Source organism: Salmo salar, chromosome ssa10 (genome assembly GCF_905237065.1).
Source record: "Salmo salar chromosome ssa10, Ssal_v3.1, whole genome shotgun sequence".
Classification (NCBI taxonomy): Eukaryota; Metazoa; Chordata; class Actinopteri; order Salmoniformes; family Salmonidae; genus Salmo; species Salmo salar.
The window spans coordinates 121,251,591-121,269,948 of NC_059451.1; the positions used below are offsets into that span (position 1 = coordinate 121,251,591).

The 18,358-nt window shown below is 40.5% G+C and overlaps 1 protein-coding gene across 2 annotated transcripts in view; it reads right to left on the bottom strand.

Annotated features, from left to right (window-relative positions):
* Nucleotides 1-11,253, bottom strand: part of LOC106561774 (disintegrin and metalloproteinase domain-containing protein 10) — a 42,481-nt gene extending 31,228 nt beyond the window's left edge. Inside the window, exons 1-3 of one of the 2 annotated variants that reach the window (XM_045688573.1) lie at nucleotides 11,078-11,253; nucleotides 7,169-7,322; nucleotides 1,759-1,877 (exon numbers count right to left, since the gene is read on the bottom strand). In XM_045688573.1, coding sequence (XP_045544529.1) covers nucleotides 1,759-1,877; nucleotides 7,169-7,322; nucleotides 11,078-11,144 — 340 coding nt within the window. In that variant the 5' untranslated portion in view covers nucleotides 11,145-11,253. The remainder of the gene's footprint in view (nucleotides 1-1,758; nucleotides 1,878-7,168; nucleotides 7,323-11,077) is intronic. The other variant, XM_045688574.1, reaches the window with a different exon arrangement.
* Nucleotides 11,254-18,358: the final 7,105 nt, after the last annotated feature.

The window sequence follows — 18,358 nt, forward strand, 5'->3', positions numbered from 1 at the left end:
ACACCCTATTCTAAATACAGAATCAAGCTTCATCTGAAAAACCCCTGGAACAGCTGGAGTGGAGGCCAGTATAAATAGAGCCCTAACAGAAGAAACAGACTGAGAGAGACTACCTGGACCTGTCCATTAATGTAGCATACAGGCCAGGGTTAGATATATAACACATAGAAGGAACATTAATGTAGCATACAAGCCAGGGTTAGATATATAACACATAGAAGGAACATTAATGTAGCATACAGGCTAGGGTTAGATATATAACACATAGAAGGAACATTAATGTAGCATACAGGCTAGGGTTAGATATATACCACATAGAAGGAACATTAATGTAGCATACAGGCCAGGGTTAGATATATACCACATAGAAGGAACATTAATGTAGCATACAGGCCAGGGTTAGATATATAACACATAGAAGGAACATTAATGTAGCATACAGGCCAGGGTTAGATATATAACACATAGAAGGAACATTAATGTAGCATACAGGCCAGGGTTAGATATATAACACATAGAAGGAACATGAATGTAACATACAGGCCACATTATTGTAGCATACAGGCCAGGGTTAGATATATAACACATAGAAGGAACATTAATGTAACATACAGGGCAGGGTAAGATATAAAGCACATAGAAGGAACATTATTGTAGCATACAGGCCAGGGTTAGATATATAACACATAGAAGGAACATTAATGTAGCATACAGGCCAGGGTTAGATATATAACACATAGAAGGAACATTAATGTAGCATACAGGCCAGGGTTAGATATATAACACATAGAAGGAACATTAATGTAGCATACAGGCCAGGGTTAGATATATAACACATAGAAGGAACATTAATGTAGCATACAGGCTAGGGTTAGATATATAACACATAGAAGGAACATTAATGTAGCATACAGGCCAAGGTTAGATATATACCACATAGAAGGAACATTAATGTAGCATACAAGCCAGGGTTAGATATATAACACATAGAAGGAACATTAATGTAGCATACAGGCCAGGGTTAGATATAACACATAGAAGGAACATTAATGTAGCATACAGGCTAGGGTTAGATATATACCACATAGAAGGAACATTAATGTAGCATACAGGCCAGGGTTAGATATATACCACATAGAAGGAACATTAATGTAGCATACAAGCCAGGGTTAGATATATAACACATAGAAGGAACATTAATGTAGCATACAGGCCAGGGTTAGATATATAACACATAGAAGGAACATGAATGTAGCATACAGGCTAGGGTTAGATATATACCACATAGAAGGAACATTAATGTAGCATACAGGCCAGGGTTAGATATATAACACATAGAAGGAACATTAATGTAGCATACAGGCCAGGGTTAGATATATAACACATAGAAGGAACATGAATGTAACATACAGGCCACATTATTGTAGCATACAGGCCAGGGTTAGATATATAACACATAGAAGGAACATTAATGTAACATACAGGGCAGGGTTAGATATAAAGCACATAGAAGGAACATTATTGTAGCATACAGGCCAGGGTTAGATATATAACACATAGAAGGAACATTAATGTAGCATACAGGCCAGGGTTAGATATATAACACATAGAAGGAACATTAATGTAGCATACAGGCCAGGGTTAGATATATAACACATAGAAGGAACATTAATGTAGCATACAGGCCAGGGTTAGATATAAAACACATAGAAGGAACACAGAAACAGACATATGAGGTGAAGTGTCCTCTAGTCTCACCATATATTTGTCCTGTGTAAATGTGAGAGGTGTCATAGATCACCTCCTGGCCTCCCATGTCCACCTTCAGGTCCTCAGCAAATAGACCGGTGTCTCTTTTCATCCTCAGGTTAAAATGTCTGACAGACAGAAACAGAGAAGGTTTAGTACCAAGTCATTCAGTCATTCGCGCCACATTTCTGTACGGTTTTATTTGAGGAGGGACAGATATACAAACGCATTGACATATTAAATAAACAATCACCTGATTTATATATAAAATGATGTTTAGTTTAATTTATAAGAATCCCCAGTAGCTGTTACTGATTCAGCAGCTAGTCTTCCTGGGGTCCACAGTATATCCATGACAGAAGCCAAAGGAATTAAAAAAACACAGGCCTTAGTAACACTAAGACATGAGGTGTTTAGTGGATCAGGGGAGACAGATCTGGAGAAGAAGAAAAAAAAAAAACCTAGCAAAGTCTGGAAGACACGTCCTGAAACAACCTTTATAAAATGGCTTGTTTATCAGTGTTATGTTCTATTACAATGTAGAGCAACAACAACAAAACATGTGGTTGACAACCATTACATTCTGAATAGACCCACTGAGATTCAACGTTTCAGTTACATGGTGTTTCAATGGCTCGTGATATAAGAGTCTCATCTCAAACATCCTTTTCTCCTGTCACCCTGTACTATGTTATTAACACGTGGCACTAAAACGTGGTTCCTTCAGGCCTGGGAGTGAGTCTCTGAATCATAGAAATATAAACCATAGAATTTCGGTTCTATAGAATCTATTTCAATAGTCTGGAAATGGCAACACTATGATTCAGGTTGTTATTATAGAGTGTGTCGGTGTTCAGAATAACATAGGTCCTACCTGATAACATAAACAAAAGGTCAAATTAAAAAAAAAAAGGTCAAATAAATCATTAAGAATACAATTTTTTTTTTTTAAACTCTGGATGGAACTAGACCTATATTTCACAGGACTCAGGGGAGAAGAATGAAAATGAAAAAGAGAGGCAGAGGGATAAAAGACAAGGGTATTGGCCCAGCAGAAAATTAAATTCAAATCTATTTTCTGACCGTATAAGGGCAATGCAACATTATTTCCAACTCCAACAGCAAAATGAGGTCATCTTTAAAAAAAAAAAAAAAAAAAATGTTCGGCTTTCCTGCATATTAAACGATGTTGGGAAGAAAAATGTAAATAATTGAAGAAGGAAATTCATTACGTTCTGTATATCTCCTCAAACACTTAACAGTAAAAAGGAGAGAATTTTGAAGTTGGCCAACATCACTGACTTCTCCCACAAAATAAATCCCCAAAGAGGTGAACACAACACAGGGACAGACACCGCTACAACCTGTATGTGTTATTCCTTATTCCTGTCATTCGGAGGGGTAGGGATAAAGAGGAAAGCTACATTTCAGTTCGACCATGTGTACAATAGACGTATAATTAAGCAGTAAGTAATGAGAACCTGGGGATTATTGTGTGATAACAGCCGACTGGGGGCTGTTCTTAGGCCCGAGGTGAAGCCAAAAGGCTGGGAAAAACCCTTAGGAGGCAGTGCTCCCCATAAACCCCTGGATTCCACGGTCTTATTGCTTTTACAAAACAGTTGCCAACATAAGATTAAAAAAAAAAAAAAATAGAAATGAAGATTAACAACATGTTTTCAATTAAAACGTTATTTTACTGAGTAAATGTGTTTTATTTCGTACTTCCCACCAGACGATATAGTCCAGTTCTCCACCAACATCAAGGCGGTGACCCGATCCTGTAGGTTCATGCTCTACAACATTCGCAGAGTACGACCCTGCCTCACACAGGAAGCGGCGCAGGTCCTAATCCAGGCACTTGTCATCTCCCGTCTGGATTACTGCAACTCGCTGTTGGCTGGGCTCCCTGCCTGTGCCATTAAACCCCTACAACACATCCAGAACGCCGTAGCCCGTCTGGTGTTCAACCTTCCCAAGTTCTCTCACGTCACCCCGGTCCTCCGCTCTCTCCACTGGCTTCCAGTCGAAGCTCGCATCCGCTACAAGACCATGGTGCTTGCCTACGGAGCTGTGAGGGGAACGGCACCTCCGTACCTTCAGGCTCTGATCAGGCCCTACACCCAAACAAGGGCACTCCGTTCATCCACCTCTGGCCTGCTCGCCTCCCTACCTCTGAGGAAGCACAGTTCCCGCTCAGCCCAGTCAAAACTGTTCGCTGCTCTGGCACCCCAATGGTGGAACAAGCTCCCTCACGACGCCAGGACAGCGGAGTCAATCACCACCTTCCGGAGACACCTGAAACCCCACCTCTTCAAAGAATACCTGGGATAGGATAAAGTAATCCTTCTAACCCCCCCCCTTAAAAGATTTAGATGCACTATTGTAAAGTGGTTGTTCCACTGGATATCATAAGGTGAATGCACCAATTTGTAAGTCGCTCTGGATAAGAGCGTCTGCTAAATGACTTAAATGTAAATGTAAAGGCCAGTTGGTAGTTCTGAAATTGCGAATGAAAAACAGTGGACGTCAGACTTGAAGCCATTAGCGCAGACCTTATGGACGCTCTAGTTTAGATCACCTGGTTAAAATTGTGTTCGGGACTATTTTGTTTCTCTCTCTAAAATGTTTAAACTAGTGAGAAATACACTGCCTTCAGACAGTATTCACACCCCTTTGACTTTTTTCCACATTTTGTTGTGTTACAGCCTGAATTTAAAAATGGATTACATTTAGATGTCAACGTGGAATTATGTTTTTCATTATTTCATTTTTTATTAATTAATAAAAATTAAAAAAAAATGGAAATCTTAAATGTCTTGAGTCAATAAGTATTCAACCCATTTATGGTAATCCTAAATAAGTTTAAGAGTAAACATGTGCTTAATAAGTACCATAATAAGTTGCATGGACTTTAACATGATTTTTGAATGACTACCTCATCTCTGTACCCCACACATACAGATAATTGTAAAGTCCCTCAGTCGAGCAGTGAATTTCAAACGCAGATTAAACCACAAAGATCAAGGAGGTTTTCCCGATGCATCGCAAAGAAGGGCACCTATTGGTAGATGGGTAAATAACAATTTTTTTAAAAGCAGACAACGAATTCCTTTGAGCATGGTGAAGTTATTAATTACATTTTGGATGGTGTATCAATACACCCAGTCACTACAAAGATACAGGTGTCCTTCTTAACTCAGTTGTCGGAGAGGAAGGAAACCGCTCAGGGATTTCACCATGAGACCAATGGTGACTTTAAAACAGTTTGTTTTCTTTTATCACAGCCATTAAACTCTGAGGCTGGATCAACGACATTGTAGTTACACCACAATACGAACCTAATTGACAGAGTGAAAAAAAGGAAGACTTTTATGAATGGCTGTCTGGGCTGCGGGACATTGAATACACATTGATAAATCTAATGGAACTGTTAACAGGCATATCCACGTGGAATGCGGGGATTGTGGCGCTTCTAGCAATATGGCTAGTGATGACTAGGCCTATTATACATATATATATATATATATATATATATATATATATATATAGCTGTAGGCCTAGTCATCACTAGCCTTCTAGCAATATGGCGTCTCTTTAGCCCATAGATTAGGCTACTTTCAAGGTAAGGTAAGGTATATATATACCCTCATATATATATATATATACACATACATATACAAAAAAATATATGGGGGATTGGAAATGATGCAGATAATTACATTGATAGAAGCCACAATCTGCAATATAAAAGCTGATCTAACTCCACAATTTGAAAAAAAGATATTCAAATATAATGACCATAGTAGTTGGCAAGACAACACAAACAGATCTTGTTCCAGGTTAAATAAATTCCAAGCCTGAACACTGAGTTTTACCACCTGTTTTATTCTAGGAACTGCCATCATGCAGCGAAACATCGGAAGCCATTCACTTTCAATGGAAGGAAAACAAGAGAGGCAGAGTGGTCGGGGGACCGTTGAGCGATGCAAGCATGGGTGAGGAAGAAGGGTGAGGAAGAAGGGGAATGCTGAACTTTATTCAAATCTTCCGTAATATCGCAAATCGGAGTGGCCAATCGCCTCCAACTCCCTACTGGATTTTTAATGAGCCGTTAATTAAGCCAGGCAAGCTCAATCAAGCACAGATGAAGTATTTTAAATGATTTCAAATAAATCTGACTAACAGCCAGATGGCCTAGCTAGGGACCCAGTCGAGACCATGGGAGAAACCACGCTCTCCCACAAAGCCTGGGGAGGCTAATTTAGAAGGTAGAGGATATTAATAATTCTCTAAAATGTTATCTGAAAATAAATCAGATGAAAACAAAGCTAAACAACTTTCATTGAAACTACAAATAGGCCTATGTTATTGAGAACCTCACGGTTGGTAGGTTAGCAACAAAACTGACCCATCAAAACAAGAAACGGTAGCAAGAACAAGATCAAAAGGAGATGAAACAAGCCACTTACAATTCACCACGTGGCAGTTTCTTGTCATTGTCGCTAGCTATCTGGCCATTTACAATCATAACATACTGCCTTCTGCCCCTTTGAAGCACGCCCCATCATTTTCGTGCCGTTGTCAACTAACCCGTCTATGGAGGAACAACCCGTCTAACCCGTCTATGGAGGAACAAGACTCATCTTGAACTACAAATAAGCCGATGATTTTGAGAACATCACTGTTGAGTCAGGGTTTTCTCTGGATCAAAAAGGGGCTTAGGTGGTGGTCATGGCAGGGGTGTGGCAATTGGTGCTGTCGGTCCGACAAAATTTCAGATGCCCCCATCTTGGCGGTGTAGAGAGATGTAAAAAATGTTAAGCTAATTTTTCTGCAATTCTACACATTTCTCCATGGAGTTTAGAGAAATTGTTGGAATTTTAACGCAAATTTACTGCAATTCTACACAGTTTGCCATGCAGCAGAGAGAATTTTGCAGTTTTAAACAAATTTGCTGCAATTCTACATTTTCTGGCCGCGAGCTAAGATTTTTTGTTGTTGCAGTTTTAAAGCCAATTTCCTACTTCATGTTTTCATTTTTACCATGAAAAAAATATTGCGATAGCGGTATCTTCACTGTCCTAATCAATACTGCTAAATTCATTGTTTTGGCAATTTTCAATTCTCTTTGACTGTAATTAATTTTGGTGATTGTAAGTTCTCAAAAGTTTATATATTTAAGAATATATAGGGCTATTATCTTTTCTACATACTTTATCTATGGTTTTAGCCGTTTTAGTTTACATTGAAAGTACCCCCCCCCCCAAATACAATTATGAACAAGATGAATCATAAACTTAAGGTTTACACCTGCTGCTCTACTTTGAATGTTTAACAAAAGAAACTATCACAAACTGACAGACACACACAGAGACACACAGAGCGTTAAAAAAAGGTCTGGGAGACGTAGGCCTACCTTCCGTGTGCATGGAAGTCTAGATGGAGAAACGTGTCTTGGTGGTGGAGGGCCCTCTTGGCTCTCAGGTGCTTGTCATGTATCTCATAGGTGTTATAGGAGAGACCCTCATAGTGATGCACATACTTGTTCAGGGGGATCCCATAATGGTAACCTGTGAAGATGACAAGACAGGAACTTAAGACTACGAGAACAAAATCACACTGCACTCCTCTTCAAACCACAGGCTGTGTAAACGGAATATTAACTACAATTATAAACTGGGTGGTTCGAGCCCTGAATGCTGATTGGCTAACAGCCATGGTATATCAGACCACTTAGTGTTACTGCTCTAATTACATTGGTAACCGGTTTATAATAGCATTAAGGCACCTCGGGGGTTTGTGCTATATGGCCAATATACCACGGCTAAGGGCTGTGTCCAGGCACTCCGCGTTGCGTCTTGCATAAGAACAACCCTTAGCCGTGGTATATTGTCCATATACCACAGCTCCTCGGGCATTATTGCTTAATTATATCACCTTTCATCTTCTTCTTCTTCTAGGCCTAACTATATCAACAAACCATATATAAAAGATAGTAGCCTATAACGATACCATGATAGCACCATCATAAAATTCATGATCCCACATTATTCTACCCAGGCCTGGAAACACATTACTCTAGCCTACTTAGTCCGGACATGGGAACATTCTGTGTGTAATTAACATAGGAGTCCTGACTTGTGGAGGCCACCGTAACGTCCGGATTTCCCCCCCTCAAATGACCAAAACGAGCAAAAGAAGTGGTAGTCCTACAAAGGAGTGGTAGTTCACTGAGCATATAGCTTAGTCTACATCCATAGAAATATAATCTATTATAGAAATATAATCTATTATAGAAATACAATCTATTATAGAAATACAATCTAATATAGAAACACAATCTAATATAGAAACAGAATCTAATATAGAAACAGAATCTAATATAGAAATACAATCTATTACAGAAATACAATCTATTATAGAAACAGAATCTATTATAAAAATAGAATCTATTATAGAAATACAATCTATTACAGAAATACAATCTATTATAGAAATAGAATGTAGGTCTATTTATATATCTCCATCCGTAAAAGGCCTGGCTTGGCAAAACAGTCAGAGCAATCTCACTCTCAACCCTAGAAATAAAACCACCCGGAACACATAATAAGGCTTTAACATAAGGCCTAATGGATTAGAACTGAATTAGTATCACTCAGAACTGGCTTCAAACACTATTTGAAATCATTCCAAATACTTTATCTGTGCTTGGTTGAGATTGCCTGCCTTAACGGACCAATAGAATAGTCCCAAAACGGCAAAACATTGTTCATCTACCACCTCAGGCAAGCTAGAGCAACACAAAGTATTTGAAATCATTAAAAATAGTATTTGAACTCAGGTCTGATATCACTAACAGGAACAGGTGTTGAATCCCGTGCCTGCTCCCAGCTACTGTACTATCCGTTTCAGCTCATGATTTCATTCAGGTAGGTAGGCTAAATACTAAACTAAAACGTATTGTTCCTGTATCGTATCAGAGCCCATGTATATCGAATTATCTTGAAAAGGGAAAGATGCACATCCCTTCTAGTTCTAATTAGCACAGGTGGTCGCCTCTTGTTTTCTGTAAACAGGCACTGTAACATGGAGATATGGCAGTGTTAGAACATCTTCCCTATATAAATTGTGTCGTTTTTTCCCCCCCGAAAATTATTTCTCGCTGATATGAAAGATATGCGCCTTGTGTTTCCAAGCGATGCGTGTTCACACTGAGCGTTGGGGATCTGAACCAAAGTCCCCCCCCCCCCCCCAAGGGAAGGAGATACCTTCATCAATAACGTTTGACTCTAAAAGGTAGTTGGCCTCTATAAATTGGTTTTAGCCCAAGATCATGACTCTCAGTTCCACTACATCACATACAAGAGTCTCTGGACGAAAGGCGTGTTCTGTGCGAGGAGTTTTGTTAAGAGCCCCACGGTAAAGTTTGGGAAGCATAAGGTTTGTTTAATCTTTCATATCAGCGAGAAATAATTTTCGAACAAAAAAAAAAAGGTGACATTGATACACAGCTTTATAAGGTTAGTGTTCCCACACGGTCATATCTCCATATTACAACAGGTGTTTACGGAACAGACATACGGACCACAGACAGACCACCTTTACTAATGAGCTATCTAGCATGCTCTGAACACCTGGATGTAACGGAAGAAGACTCACAGAAACGTGTTGTCACTATAAAAAAAAATACTGTCGGATGAAACTGTGATAAAGCCTGTTAAAACAGTGTAAAGCAGTGGAGGCTGGTGGGAGGTGCTATAGGAGGACGGGGTCATTGTAAATGGCTGGAGTGGAATTAAAGGAATAAGTCAAACGTGGTTTCCATATGTTAGATACCGTGTTCCATTTAAGCCATCACTATGAGCCCATCTTCCTATAGCTCATCCCACCTGCCGCCACTGGTGTACAGTACATTTTGCATTATATGAAATTAAAAAGGGTTTCATGGATCCAGAACTGTATCGTTATTTAGAATCAATTCAAGTTTAGATTGAGTGGGTGTTTTGGCTGCCAGCGCCAGTCTACCTCCGAAGATATCAAATAAAATTGCTAGGACCTTAAGGGGTAAAGAAAGGTAGGCTCATTAAGAATGCATCTCGGGCTATAATTTAGGCAGTACTACGTGAACCATGAAACACAACATTCAATCAAAGCTGTTAAATCCCTTCTTAGAGCAATTAGTCCATGGAGGGGATTTCTAACTGATGCAAGGATGATGCAGTGGGTGCAGCAGCGTCATGTGAACAAGAACGAAATCTCATTGAAAACATACAGTGAGTTGCCTCTATAGATTTCTTGATCAGAACTTGTCAATGAAAATCAGGAAATTGTTGCATTCACATGAATACTATTGTATCTTTCTACTGTATCCATCGAATAGTTAAAAACATATTGTTAGCTAACGTTACATTGTTACTTGAATCTGCAGATTTTTTTGTACTTTTATTTAACTAGGCAAGTCAGTTAAAGAACAAATTCTTATTTTACAATGACAGCCTAGGAACAGTGGGTTAACTGCCTTGCTCAGGGGCAGAATGACAGATTATTACCTTGTCAGCTCAGGGTTTCGACCCAGCAACCTTTCAGTTACTAGTCCAACACTCTAACCACTAGGCTACCTGATCCCCTAGGATGTTAGCTACCACATAGCTAGCCAGTAATAATTAAGTTAACAAAGATCAAATATGTTCTCTCTAGAGATCCATTGACTTTGGGCCAACAAATGCAAAAATTACAAGATGTCAACAGGCATATCTAGCGAGGTACGTTAATTATCAAGCAAATATGGCTAGCTAGCTAATTGTTGCTGCTAAACTGATGCTAAATTAGCTGGATAACTAGCTAATGTTGACAGAAAGTGGGACAACCCATAATTGCAAATTAGTATTGACGTGGTGTATAAACAATATTGACCGAAAGTACTCCATAATATTGCAAGAAAAATCAGATGTCCCAAATCGCGTTGGTCGTTCGTGTCAAATGACAACAGAATCGTTCTTTATATGCTCATAACAATGGCACCTCGGCGAGCTAGCTAGCGTTAGCCTTCACATAACCATCATGGGAAATCATCGTTTTAAAAGAAAACTAGCCTTTGCCAAGCTTAAAATAAAATATATTTCAACAACTATATAGCTTTGTGATTTGTCAAAAGGATAAACGACATCTTCACAACGATCAGGCCTTGGTCCGCTATGTTAGCTTTCTTAGCTAGCCTAGCCTGCTAGCCATTCGCTCGAATGTTGCCTTGGATACTCTTCCCTTCTGGGATGTAGCCCGTTATTCCTTCTTCTCTACAGAATACATACAAAATGCTCCCACTCACCTTGGCTGTCATTTATTAAGTAGATGAAACAGAGGAATTTGACGAGAATCATATCTGCTAAGTCCATTGTTCGAGCATTGATACCGTGATCTCTTTTATTGTTCTACTTTAGACTCACTCTGTGACAATGTTTATATCGCAGCTTCCTCTCTTCCTCCTCTTCCTCGCCTCCCGCCTCTCTCTCTCTCTCTCTCTCTCTCTCTCTCTCTCTGGTTCACGCCCTGACGTCAGACGCAGACCTTGGGATGAATAGTATCTCTTCCCCATCATCATGGAGTGATTGATACATTGTAGTTGATAGTGTATTAGGTAAGGTTTCAAAAAGTATGATGTAAGTACATAATGCGATGTTCAGAGCATTAATTCTACTCATTGCTGATTTAAAAAGGTCAAAAAGCCTCTCTTTTTTTTCCCGGGATCATCAGACACTAACAAAGTTCAAATACTTTTCACATTCAACCAAAGTTAGAAGAGTTGTTTAAAATTGTATTTACATATTGGACACAGTTATAGTATAAAATCCAGTCATTAAAGCTCATTGGTGGTGGGGCTGCACTTCCAGGATTACAGCTGTGCCCTCGATACCATATGTGAATTGATTGCCCCCCATCTATCTTCTGAGCTCGTGCTACTAGGTGACCTAAACTGAGACATGCTTAACACGCCGGCCATCCTACAATCTAAGCTTGATGCCCTCAATCTCACACAAATTATCAATGAACCTACCAGGTACAACCCCAACTCCGTAAACACGGGCACCCTCATAGATGTCATCCTACCCCAGTATTTCTACTTTGCACACTCATCTACTGTCAAATCTACCATTCCAGTGTTTTTAATTGCTATATTGTATTTACTTCACCACCATGGCCTATTTATTGCTTTTACCTCCCTTATCTCACCTCATTTGCTCACATTGAATATAGACTTATTTTCTACTGTATAATTGACTGTATGTTTGTTTATTCCATGTGTAACTCTGTGTTGTTATATGTGTCAAACTGCTTTGCTTTATCTTGGCCAGGTCGCAATTGTAAATGAGAACTTGTTCTCAACTTGCCTACCTGGTTAAATAAAGGTGAAATAAATAAATAAATAAATAAAAAAAGATGTCATCCTAACTAACTCGCTCTCCAAATACACCTCTGCTGTTTTCAATCAAGATCTCAGCGATCACTGCCTCATTGCCTGCATCCGTAATGGGTCTGCGACCAAACGACCACCCCTCATCACTGTCAAACGCTCCCTAAAACACTTCTGCGAGCAGGCCTTTCTAATCGACCTGGCCGGTGTATCCTGGAATGACATTGACCTCATCCCGTCAGTAGATGACCTGGCTGTTCTTTAAAAGTGCCTTACTCACCGTCTTAAATAAGCATGCCCCACTCAAAAAATGTAGAACTAGGAATAGATATAGTCCTTGGTTCACTCCAGACCTGTCTGCCCTTGACCAGCACAAAAACATCCTGTGGCATTCTGCATTAGCATCGAATAGCCCCGGTGATATGCAACTTTTCAGGAAAGTTAGGAACAAATATACACAGGCAGTTAGAAAGCTAAGGCTAGCTTTTTCAAACAGAAATTTCCACCCTGTAGTACTAACTCAAAAAAGTTCTGGGACACTGTAAAGTCCATGGAGAATAAGAGCACCTCCTCCCAGCTGCCCACTGCTCTGAGGCTAGGAAACACTGTTACCACCGATATATCCACTATAATTGAGAATTTCAATAAGCATTTCTCTACGGCTGGCCATGCTTTCTACCTGGCTACCCCTACCTCGGTCAACTGCCCGGCACCCTCCACAGCAACCCGCCAAAGCCCCCACCATTTCTCCTTCACCCAAATCCAGATAGCTGATGTTCTGAAAGAGCTGCAAAATCTGGACCCATACAAATCAGCCGGGCTAGACAATCTAGACCTTCTCTTTCTAAAATTATCTGCCGAAATTGTTGCAACCCCTATTACTAGCCGGTTCAACCTCTCTTTCGTATCGTCTGAGATTCCCAAAGATTGGAAAGCTGCCGCGATCATCCCCATCTTCAAAGGGGGTGACACTCTAGACCCAAACTGCTACAGACCTATATCTATCCTACCCTGTCTTTCTAAGGTCTTCGAAAGCCAAGTTAACAAACAGATTACCGACCATTTAGAATCCCACCGTACCTTCTCCACTATGCAATCTGGTTTCAGAGCTGGTCATGGGTGCACCTCAGCCATGCTCAAGGTCCTAAACGACATCATAACTGGCATCGATAAGAGACATTACTGTGCAGCCGTATTCATCGACCTGGCCAAGGCTTTCGACTCTGTCAATCACTACATTCTTATTGGCAGACTCGACAGCCTTGGTTTCTCAAATGATTGCCTCGCCTGGTTTACCAACTACTTCTCTGATAGAGTTCAGTGTGTCAAATCGGAGGGCCTTTTGTCCGGACCTCTGGCAGTCTCTATGGGTGTGCCACAGGGTTCAATTCTCGGGCCGACTTTCTTCTCTGTATACATCAATGATGTTGCTCTTGCTGCTGGTAATTCTCTGATCCACCTCTACGCAGACGACACCATTCTGTATACTTCTGGCCCCTCTTTGAACACTGTGTTAACTAACCTCCAGACGAGCTTCAATGCCATACAACTCTCCTTCCGTGGCCTCCAACTGCTCTTAAACGCAAGTAAAACTAAATGCATGCTATTCAATCAATCACTGCCCGCACCTGCCCGCCCGACTAGCATCACTACTCTGGACGGCTCTGACTTAGAATACGTGGACAACTACAAATACCTGGGTGTCTGGTTAGACTGTAAACTCTCCTTCCAGACTCACATTAAGCATCTCCAATCCAAAATTAAATCTAGAATTGGCTTCCTATATCGCAACAAAGCATCCTTCACTCATGCTGCCAAACATACCCTCGTAAAACTGACCATCCTACCAATCCTCGACTTCGGTGATGTCATCTATAAAATAGCCTCCAACACTCTACTCAACAAACTGGATACAGTCTATCACAGTGCCATCCGTTTTGTCACCAAAGCCCCTTACACTACCCACCATTGCGACCTGTACGCTCTTGTTGGTTGGCCCTCGCTTCATACTCGTCGCCAAACACACTGACTACAGGTTATCTACAAGTCTCTGCTGGGTAAAGCACCGCCTTAACTCAGCTCACTGGTCACCATAGCAGCACCCACTCGTAGCACGCGCTCCAGCAGGTATATCTCACTGGTCACCCCCAAAGCCAATTCCTCCTTTGGTCATTTTTCCTTCAGGTTCTCTGCTGCCAATGACTGGAACGAACTGCAAAAATCTCTGAAGCTGGAGACTCATATCTCCCTCACTAGCTTTAAGCACCAGCTGTCAGAGCAGCTCACAGATCACTGCATCTGTACATAGCCCATCTGTAAACAGCCCATCTATCTACCTACCTCATCCCCATACTGTATTTATTTATTTATCTTGGTCCTTTGCACCCCAGTATCTCTACTTGCACATTCATCTTCTACACATCTACCATTCCAGTGTTTAATTGCTATATTGTAATTACTTCGCCACCATGGCCTATTTATTGCCTTAACTTACCTCATTTGCACTCACTGTATATAGAGTTTTTGTTTTCTTTTGTTCTACTGTATTATTGACTGTATGTTTTGTTTGTTCCATGTGTGTTGTTGTATGTGTCGAATTGCTATGCTTTATCTTTGCCAGGTCGCAGTTGCAAATGAGAACTTGTTCTCAACTGGCCTAGCTGGTTAAATAAAGGTGAAATAAAATAAATAAAATAAACAAGCTAGCTAGCTAGTTACCTTGGTGGTTTCTCGGGCGATCTGATGTTGTAACTTCTCATTCTCATCTTAAAAGACTGTCTCTGCAGAATAAAAATAAATAAATATATATTCACTGAGTAAACAAAACATTAGGATCCTCAATTCTGTGCGCCGCTGCTAAATTAATATAGGGGAAACACTGAGTTCATCATGTTTTATTTTTCTTCTCTCCTGGTCTGTCCTAGAACAAACTCTAAAGTGCTAACTGTTTAAAGTCAATTTCATTAAATTGTGGCCCTGAGTGTGTATTTCAGTGAGACGGTCAAAGATCAAGGCAGGTGTTTGCCAAGCTCATCAGTCCTATTCGAGCCTCGATGGCAGTCTACGTCAGCTCCCAGTCTCTGCAGCTCGTCTGGCCACCAGGCTAGTCCAGTAAAGCTCAGTTCATTAGTGTAAATGGTACAAATGGATGAATGATCACACAGTACAGCTCAGCGCAGCTCAGTTCAGTAGTGTTAAAAGGGTCTTTTTATTCCAGCCGAGCCCCTCTGGCCCCGGTCACCGCCACGTGACACACCTTTACACCGACCCCTAGTTTATCCAGCCAGATCGCTAGGGCCCTTCACCTCTAACAACTGAAATAATAGAATAGAATAGAATTTCTGCTGCTTCTGAGACAGCCTGTCGCTAAGTTTTGTTAGACTTTAGAGCGGCTTTTGACATAATCGATCAAAGTCTGCTGGTGGAAAAACGTATGTGTTATGGGTTTACACCACCTGTCTAATAGAACACAGACTGTGTTCTTTAATGGAAGCCTTTCCAACAAAATCCAAGTAGAATCAGGAATTCCCCAGGGCAGCTGTCTAGGCCCCTTACTTTTTTCAATCTTTGCCTCTGGCTTTGAGTAAAGCCATTATGTCTATGTATGCGGATGACTCAACACTATATATATATATTTACGCTATACAGGGGCGGCAGGTAGCCTAGTGGTGTGAGCATTGGACTAGCAACCGGAAGGTTGCAAGATTGAATCCCTGAGCTGACAAGGTAAAGATCAGTTGTTCTGCCCCTGAACAAGGCAGTTAACCCACTGTTCCTAGGCTGTCATTGAAAATAAGAATTTGTTCTTAACTGACTTGCCTAGTTAAATAAAGGTAAAATATATAAATAAACATGTCAGCTACTGCAACACTTAATAAAGAGCTGCAGTTAGTTTCTGAATAGTTGGCAAATATAGTCCTAAATATTTCTAAAAGCATTGTATTTGGGACAAATCATTCACTAAACCTCAACTAAATCTTATAATGAATTTTGTGGAAATAGAAGAAGTTGAGGAGACTAAACTGCTTGGAGTAACCTGTCATGGTCAAAACATGCTGATACAACAGTAGCTAAAATAGGGTCTGTCTATAATAAAGTGCTACTCTACTTTCTTAACAGCACAATCAACAAGGCAGGTCCTACAGGCCCTAGTTTTGTCACACCTGGACTACTGTTCAGTCGTGTGGTCAGGTGCCACAAAAAGGGACTCTTGGATGTACACAGAGAGCTCATTTTAATAATATGCATGTCAATCTCTCCTGGCTCAAAGTGGAGGAGAGATTGACTTCATCACTACTTGTATTTCTGAGAGGTATTGACATGTTGAATGCACCGAGCTGTCTGTCTAAACTACTGGCACACAGCTCGGACACCCATGCATACCCCACAAGACATGCCACAAGAGGTCTCTTCATAATCCCCAAGTCCAGAACAGACTATGGGAGGCGCATAGTGCTACATAGAGCCATGACTACATGGAACTCTATTCAACATCAAGTAACTGATGCAAGCAGTAAAATTAGATTTAAAAAAACGGATTAAAAAATATACCTTATGGAACAGCGGGTACTGTGAAGCTACACAAACATAGACACATGCATACACAAACACAATAACATATGCACTATCCACACACATACACATGGATTTTGTACTGTGGATATGTGGTAGTGGTGGAGTAGGGGCCTGAGGGCAAACAGTGTGTTGTGAAATCTGTGAATGTATTGTAATGTTTTTAAAATAGTATAAACTGCCTTAATTTTGCAAGACCCCAGGAAGAGTAGCTGCGGCCAATGGGGATCCATAATAAATACAAATACGCAGTGTTCCATTGGAAATGAATGTACTTCTGGTGTACCAAAATAAAATAACACTGTCGGTGTGATCGAGGCTTAATGCACTGAAGCGTGGAAATTCATTTGCCTCCGTGCCTAAGAAAAGTTGTGTCAGTCAGGGTCTAACAATGTTGCAGAGAAAAAAAATGAGATAAGTGATGCTTTTAATTAAAAAAAAAAAAAAGATCTCTGCAGGCCTTTTATTTGAAATAAATGGTGGTTTAATTGACCCTGGTAAAAATCAATCGACTGTTGTTCCCTCTACCAAATCAAATCGAATTGTATTGGTCACATACACATATTTAGCAGATGTTATCGCGGGTGTAGCGAAATGTTTGTGTTCCTAGCTCCGACAGCGCAGTAATATCTAATAGTGCAGTAGTATTCTCTGCCATGGTGTTTCAACTGTTGTGCTGTTGTTGTTGTTGGTGTTGTTTTCACGTTTTGTCTTAGAAAAACAGGTGCTGTCGCTCTCTAGACAGTAACTTGCTGAAATGTATGTCCACCACTAATATGTAACGTGAGAGAGAGAGAGAATCAAAAGTTACAGTTCCCACCTCCTACTCAGACATATTTCTGTACTGTGTGACAAGTGAAGAGAAATTATACTTGATGAACATTGTCATAAATACATTAGTACCAGATATTATTTAGAGAAATGTCTCAGTGAATAGTATAGCTCATTCACTTACAGTCATTTAGCAGATGCTCTTATCCAGAGCGACTTACAGTAGCAAATGGATACATTTCATACCTTTTTTTTCTTTTCGCACTGGCCCCCCCCCGTGGGAATCGAACCCACTACCCTGGCGTTGCAAACACCATGCTCTACCAACTGAGCTACAGGGAAGGTAACAGGACCCCTCACTTACTAGTGATTATTATTATTATTTGACCATGCTGGTCATTTATGAACATTTGAACATCTTGGCCATGTTCTGTTATCATCTCCACCCGGCACAGCCAGAAGAGGACTGGCCACCCCTCATAGCCTGGTTCCTCTCTAGGTTTCTTCCTAGGTTTTGGCCTTTCTAGGGAGTTTTTCCTAGCCACCGTGCTTCTACACCTGCATTACTTGCTGTTTGGGGTTTTAGGCTGAGTTTCTGTACAGCACTTTGAGATATCAGCTGATGTAAGAAGGGCTTTATAAATACATTTGATTTGATTTGATACTAGTGTCGTTCACCACCACGGATCATTCATGCAGAATGGGCAATGTGCGACTGCGCTGGTTAACTTCCCAACAACTTGAGCTGACTAGCTAGTTCTCTTTGCAGGCGTCAGACAGTGGCAGAGTGTTACGGGCGTCGTATGAATTGGACCAAAATGCAGCGGGTACGTGAATGCTCATTATCTTCTTTAT